The 7,399-nt window shown below is 40.9% G+C and overlaps 1 protein-coding gene across 1 annotated transcript in view; it reads right to left on the bottom strand.

Annotated features, from left to right (window-relative positions):
• Window positions 1-6,377: 6,377 nt before the first annotated feature.
• cadm1a (cell adhesion molecule 1a) overlaps window positions 6,378-7,399 on the bottom strand; it is a 37,893-nt gene continuing 36,871 nt past the window's right edge. Inside the window, exon 7 of the mRNA XM_047043320.1 lies at window positions 6,378-6,513. Within this exon, the coding sequence (XP_046899276.1) occupies window positions 6,395-6,513 (119 nt within the window). The 3' untranslated portion in view covers window positions 6,378-6,394. The remainder of the gene's footprint in view (window positions 6,514-7,399) is intronic.

Here is a 7,399-nt window from a genome sequence, read left to right as displayed (position 1 = left end):
ATATCTGTGCGCACACACACACCCGTGGAGTTCAGTAGTTCATTCCACAGCTCCTTCTCCCCTCCAGCTGAATCAAGTTTTGGTCATAAACATTCTCTCCACCCACTGATAGGTCCATATTGAGGGGCATGTTGAAACTATTAACATTCACAACCTCCTCATCGTATTTGCTATTCAAAAAGGGAGTCGAGAGGGGTGATTCTGAAGTTAACAACATGCAACACAAAAATGTTTTACTAATCTAAAACTTTGAATATTCTGTGTTTCACCATTCATTCATGTTTTACGTTCATCTCTGTTGTTACTGCATGATGATGCCCAGCCTTGCATGGCTGTGCCCAGACGCTCCTCTCTGTGTGACAGGCCGTCTCTGGAGGAGGGGAGCCCTTACTGAACTGCTCCTCCCAACGTTCCTAACATTTAGTCTCTCGTATTCCTGGGAGGGTTTCCTTGTCTTCCTCCGGGGTCTTAGGTTGGTTTGGGTGCAAGTCTGTAGGCGTATGTGAAGCCCTCAGTGACACTGCTTGACAAAAACATGTCAAATGTATTTGATTGGATTATGCAATAATATTGCTTAAGGGTCTCATTATTTTTAGTATAATTTTTTTAATATAAATGATTGCCAGCAATACTAAATTGGTGTTTGAACAGCAGATATCACCTTAGCAAACCATTAGAATCTTGCAAAAGAGCACTAAGATGAAAAGATTGTGGGGAATACAGGGAAAAAACCTTACTTGAAAAGCAATTAATATAAGCCCTTGTGCAAATAGGGTGGTAATAAGTAGCTGATGCAGAAAGGTGTGGATGGCAGCACATACTATCCTGCCACGTGAAAGAACACAAATTGATTGGAATATCTCCTAGCAACACGTTGCATGTGTTCTAGAATCCTGACAGGAGGATTTGAGTTGAGCACATCCCTTTTTCTTTTTTTTCTTCTTCTTCTTCTCCCCAGCCACTGTGCTGGTCTCTCACTGGACAGAAGATGATACCACATGACATCTGTGCTAGGCACTGGCAGCTTGCTAGCAGACAGGATTCCTACAGGGCAGCAAGGTGCCTTTGAGCTTTGGCAACATGACAATCTTGGTACAGTGTCCTTGCTCCGGCAATCAAAAGCTAGCGTGTCACAGCAACAACCGCCATCGCCACAGCCGTCCCAGTCAACATCTGCAGACAAGGGCCTGGTGTGAGAGATTGCAGCTGAGAGCTTTGAGTGACAAGCGAAGCGAGATGCACCTGGTGGATGGGGTTCTGGCATTGGCGAGCTGGATCCTGTTGAGAGAGATACTCTCACCTTGAAACTGGTGATTGAACATCGAACTTGAGCCATGGTTAAAATAACAAAGTAAGAAAAAAAACGAAGGTTGTCAGAAAAACGACAGCCTCGAAGTAGAACGAGTTGAGAAATGAAATGAATGTAAACTGATCAGAGACCTGCATACATTCAAGCAAGTAGGATAGTCCACACAAGCAGGAAGCGATAGGGAACATTGGATTCTTGGCTGTAGCCTTTAGCTCCTAGTTCAAGCCTTGGTGCACCTTGTGTATGTCACTGAAAGACTGAGCAAACAACGTCGTTATGTGGCGAGATTGTCCGTTCTTGTGTCAAGAATACAGGACTGGCCATGCCTGAGTAGTCACGGAGTGTGTGTGTGTGTTTGCCCGGGTGGACAGTGAGTTCCACTGGTGTGATTCAAAGTGACAAACGCCACTCACCGGCAGCACAGGAGAATGTTTGAGAACGCGGACGCATCACGAGTGTTTGCGTGTGTCTGATCTCGACGTTTTAACATGAGGTTTTCTAAACAGGGTGAGAGAGGGGGGGACATGCATGCCACCTTCCAGCCCAGCTGAGCTGAGAATCAGGTTGCCTTGCCTTTTACCTAAATGTAGGTTGTATGCTATGTTGTATATCGATGCAATCCATCAATAATATATATATATATATATATTTGTATACAGTAGTCAGTTGTGTTTGTCCTTTAGTAATGTAAAAATTTTAGTACACCCCTGATACTTACTCACTAGTTATCACATTTTTAGTTGGTTGAGTATTCTTGTCTGCAACACACTGTAAACAGACTCACTGCCAAATACCACAATCTGATTCAGTTCAGCCACATTGCGGTTGAAATAACACCTTAGGAATTGTAAACCTACCAAGGAAAGGGTTGTGGAGGGACAGTGCAGTTAAGGATTTACGTTTGAAACACAACTACGTAAAAACAACACTCACGCTAATTAATTTGAACATTAATATCTTTTCTTTTTTATTAAGACAAGAACTCTTCATTTTTTGTAAAAATGTCTATTTATGAACCAATACAAAATGTGTATGGGAATGTAGATATTTTTTTCTTCAGTAATACACATTAACATTGCCCAAGTACAGCAGAAAGACAAAAAATAATAAACCTAAAAAACAATGAGTGATAAACAATTAAACTTACTGGGAGAAAACGAAACGTTTGAATGGTGTAGTGTTGAAACTAAGAGTTGCACATCCACAACACGTTGGTTTGTTCCTGCATCGTTCTACCAACGAAGTACTCATTCCTCGTGAACTATATCTATACAAAGTAATACTTAACACATCTTTTACAGTGCACCAAATATTAAGAAAAATACATAAGACATGTACAGCTCAGATGCAAAAATCCACAGTTGTGGCTTGGGTCTAAATAATTGTTCTACTTGTTTTGATGTCAATATGTGGGGCCTAAACTTTGCATTCTACCTGAGATGCAATCACACCATTCAGCAAAGCATGAATCTGAGATGGAGCATTAACAAAGGAATGTCAAATGTGAATGAAATAAAAAAAACTAAAACAAATAGCTAAACAGTAACACTGCCAGGCTACCTAACTCTGTACCTTGAGACTGGGGGAGAAAGAATATCTTGACACATAACTAGAATAAAACCAAACTCAAAGCCAACTTATTCCACACAACTTTAAACATTGTCAAAATAACAAATATTTGCCTAAGAATCAATTCATTCAATTGTACTCTTCATGTTACCGGCATTAGATGCAAGAACCATATTTAGTTTCATATAAAGTTGTACATGTCCAATGCTGAATATTATCCATGCCAATAACGTTTGCAGTGACCCATTCATTTGGTTGACCTTTTAAAATCATATAAAAACAGATAAACCCCGTCTTAAACCACTCAAAACAATGTTACCAGAAAACAATGTTCTGTCAATTTCGTGGCAAGAACTTTGAAGTCTGGTTTAAATGGAAGCTATCACATATTTGACCCTAGCTAAAAAATGTGCACTGTTACATACAACACACAATCTCAATCTCTCAGACCATAGCTGTCATCCTTGTCAAAGTTGTTTTTCAGGAGACGCAAGTATTGTCAAATGAATTTGATCTAAATCGTCCCCCTCGCCTACAGACAGAAACAAACATCAGTGTCATACAGTGTTAAGTCAGTGGTAGTTCCTTTACACATCCTAAATAGCACGTTTTGAACAAAAACCAAGTAATGTCCTTCCTACATCCTCTTTGTCATGTTGATGCAGTCATCAGGTCCGATATAAAGTATGTCAGCAACATTAACAACGCTGTGTGGCACAGCACCATATAAAGGTTCAAGAAAACACCTAAAGATCTTACTGAAACATTCCCTCAATTCACATCTAGCGGCCTTCAAATGTCTTTATAAACTCAAGCAGATCCTTTGTAGAGAAAGAAAAGTTATGAAACCAAACAAGGGGTTTAAATGCTCACTCACGTGCATGCAGTGAGCCGTTTGCTGTTTCGGCAACTGAAAACTGCTGCATAATAGCACAACCATGTAGGGGGGGGGATGATGGAAGATATGTGGCCCTGTCCCTCAGAATAATATTACATTCTGGAATTTAATATCATGTTCCAGAACCATGTTATGAACACACATGTAAGCCAGTTCTCAATCTGTCGAACTCAGACTGTAGTAATCACATGGAGTGCAAAAACAAACAACGAACGGGTGAAATTGGAAGAAAAAAAATGATCACAAGAGAATCCACCGATACACTTCACAAAGTTGTTAAAAAAAAATTTTCCTGGCGTGTTTTTATTGAATTGTTTTTGTATAACACGTGTTGGACATTACAGTGCCTCAATTTGACATTGATAACTACTGTAAGCACCTGTGTAGCTGACCTTAAATTCTAGTTTAGCTGACTTGTCCAGTGGAAAGTAAATCAGTCAATAAATAAAAGAAGCGAGGACTGTGATCAAAGAGAAGAAATGGAGATCCTCAGATCTACTTGGTTCTTAGTCTGTGTGGCTTAAGGGGCCTGGTATATGCTTGCATTGCTAAACAACAAACTAACATTGTCCAATGCTTTAGCTAAGACAGTTTTGACCTACTTCACTTCAATAAAAGCACAAGAATATTTATTCGGCTAATATTATCCTACATGAGCCAAGGATTACAGGTAAAGCCATAACACAAAACCATGGCTGTTTGAAAGGTTAGTTGGTTTATTTATTGTGTTTTTTAACTTAGATTTATAATTTGATTTCATTTTCTCTCATGTATTTTTGTTTGGTGATCAGTGCTCTCTTAGAGTATATGTTGGTTATCCGTTTGATATGTGGCCAACTGAAACTCTTTGTAACATTAGTTGTAAAAGGGATACAGTTACATAAGATTTGACTTGGAGCTTGATACTTAAAATCAAGTACTTAATGAATCAACTAGTGAAATAATTTAATCACAAAAGGTGTTAGTGCAATATGTTGCTAAACCATGGTACCATGTTTTTTACATACTCAATATAATAATAATGTTGACACTCTATGCAAAGTATAAAGGTTTAAGTCAACTCGAGGTAACATATATGTTGTTAACGATACATCTGAATTGGTTTGAGAACTTGTGTTTTAAAATCATAACATATCAAATAATTTTGTCGATGCCATGGAAGCGATACATTGGTCCTTATTTGATGCAGGGTGTTTAGCTTAAAAAGTGTAATATCACATTTATATGACAATGTATGCTTTTCGTTTTAACCCCTAAATGTCCAGTGATAGTAGCAGAGCATGACACCCTAGTGTTTAAAGGTAGTATAATTTCAAATGTCTTAGTCAGGCTGCTTTGTCACTCAAGCGTCGGAAAAGTTGAAGGGGGTTGATAACTGTTTGTAGGATTTCAAAGGATGTTTACAACTTGGTTTACCGAGGCAACTTGAATGAATGACGAAAGGTTAGCACACACCACAGCTCTTGAAACCATTTCTCTTTTTGTTGTTGCAATTTTCATGTTTGTAAAAATACTTCTGGATGAGAGAGGGGAAATAAACACACATAATGTCATCATCACAAGATAATAAATGCCTAAGAGGGAGAACAGTCATCCCATTCAGCACAACCGAATAAAAACAACATTGAACAGAAGAAAAGGTGAAAATAATGAATTGAAAACGCCTCCAAGTCCAGCACAGTGTGAGTGAAATAATGTGCTGTCTACTTTACTTATTTCTAAGAGAAGCAATGTTTCAAATGCGCTGGCATATCTACTTTGAAAAACAAATTGAAGACACAGGGAAAAGAACACCACTCATCCACAGCAATGCTGAATCTGCCCGATGAAATGAAAACAAGGACAATTTTCGAGACCAATTGTCCTCTGTCATATTCTTTCCAACAATGTTTCTTTTTGAGGGGGGACATGATTAATGGCTTCATATCTTTTTTGAAATGTACACGTCTTATGTGATATACGTTAAATATGATACGTAAAGCGTTAGAAGTGTGTTCTGTGGTTATAAAAGGAGTGAGGGGGGGGGAGGGGCTCTGCCTGAGACCAGGCCGGCTCACAGTATAGAGGAGATCGGGTTCTTGCAAGCTTTTGGTATGCACAACATGACGCGTGTGCAGACACTGAGGGAGGCATGGACACAGGGCCTGTGTCATTTCCCCCTCATAGGAAAGCCAACAGCACACTGATAATGAAGAGAGTGCAGACGAGGGGAGGGAGGGAGGGAGGGAGGGAGGGGAGGGAGGGAGCAACAGGAAATGATGAAAAATACAAATAATCTAAATAAGAGGAATTAATTGAAAATAAATTCAGAACAAGGCACAGAATTTTCTGCAAACGGTTGAACTAAATAAAATTCGTACCAGCAGTTTTGGGAGGTGTCAAATGGTGAAGCTCTCTACAGTGATTTCTGGCAACATCTAGCAACACCCAACCTTAACCCCCCCCCCCCCCCCCCCCCTCCCTCCAACCATGCCCCTCCCCCCAACCCTCCCTTGACTGAAAACCAAAACCCTCCCTTACCTGTCTTCCCAACCAGCCCCTCCTATCCCTTACCCCCTAGCCCCCATCCCCCAGCCCCCATCCCCCACCCCCCATCCCCCAGCCCCCCTTGTGGATGTTTAGATGTAGTACTCCTTCTTCTCGTCAGAGTTGTTGTGGCCTCCCTCTGCGTTGATGATAGCTGTGTCTGCATCCGCCGCGTCATCCGCCCCTTTGGCCTCGTGGGTGAAGTAGGTACCTGGAGGGGAGGGGTCAGCGAGGGGTCAGACACTGCCAGGGGTCAACACACTGCCAGGGGTCACACACTGCCAGGGGTCAACACAGTTCGTCTCATTCCTTAGATACCCCGGCACGCATATCTGCATCATGTGCAAATACACAGCCGTTTATTGTGCCAGTTCAGTTATTTATTATTAATCAACTAGCAAATATGTGAACCATGACGACCAAAGAGGTTAACTGTAAACCGTTGTATGTCATCCAGATGATTAAAATGTTGTCATATCAAACATGTAATTATGTAAATCCATTGCCCCCCCGTCCACCCATTCTTACTTGATAACTGGAACTGAATTATACATCAAGAGTTTAATTATCTTGGGTCAGTTATTAATTTGACTAATACAAAGCCCTTTCTTGGCATTCCTTCAATGGTGTTCAAGATTTACACGTAAAAATCAATTCCTTGATTTCCATAAAACAACTCCAAAAACTGGATTCTGGAGATTCAGTTCAGCTCAGGCCTTCAAATTAACCTTGTCAAGTTCAACAAGCTAGCAGGAACAAGCAAACCACTTGAAACTTCATTTCCGACAGGGATTATTCACATCCTCACAGACTGATGAAGGCGATAGCCCAGATCAAATGTAAAAAGGCAGGAATGAGTTTATATTTATTTATAACAACATACAATGTCAGCAATAGAGAAAAACAGACCCTAAAAATGCTAATTTAGGAGAAGCATTGCGTAAATCTGAATTGAAGGGCGACTGTGGCAGAGCGACCGGGGCAGAGCGACCAGGGCAGAGCGACCGAGGCAGAGCGACCCGGGCAGAGCGACCCGGGCAGAGCGACCGGGGCAGAGCAACTGGAACAGAACGACCGGAACAGAGCGACCGGGGCAG

This window comes from Hypomesus transpacificus, chromosome 20 (assembly GCF_021917145.1).
Source record: "Hypomesus transpacificus isolate Combined female chromosome 20, fHypTra1, whole genome shotgun sequence".
In the NCBI taxonomy this organism is placed as follows: Eukaryota; Metazoa; Chordata; class Actinopteri; order Osmeriformes; family Osmeridae; genus Hypomesus; species Hypomesus transpacificus.
The sequence above is the reverse complement of the archived record's forward strand: the minus strand, read 5'-3'. Positions and strand labels throughout refer to the sequence as shown.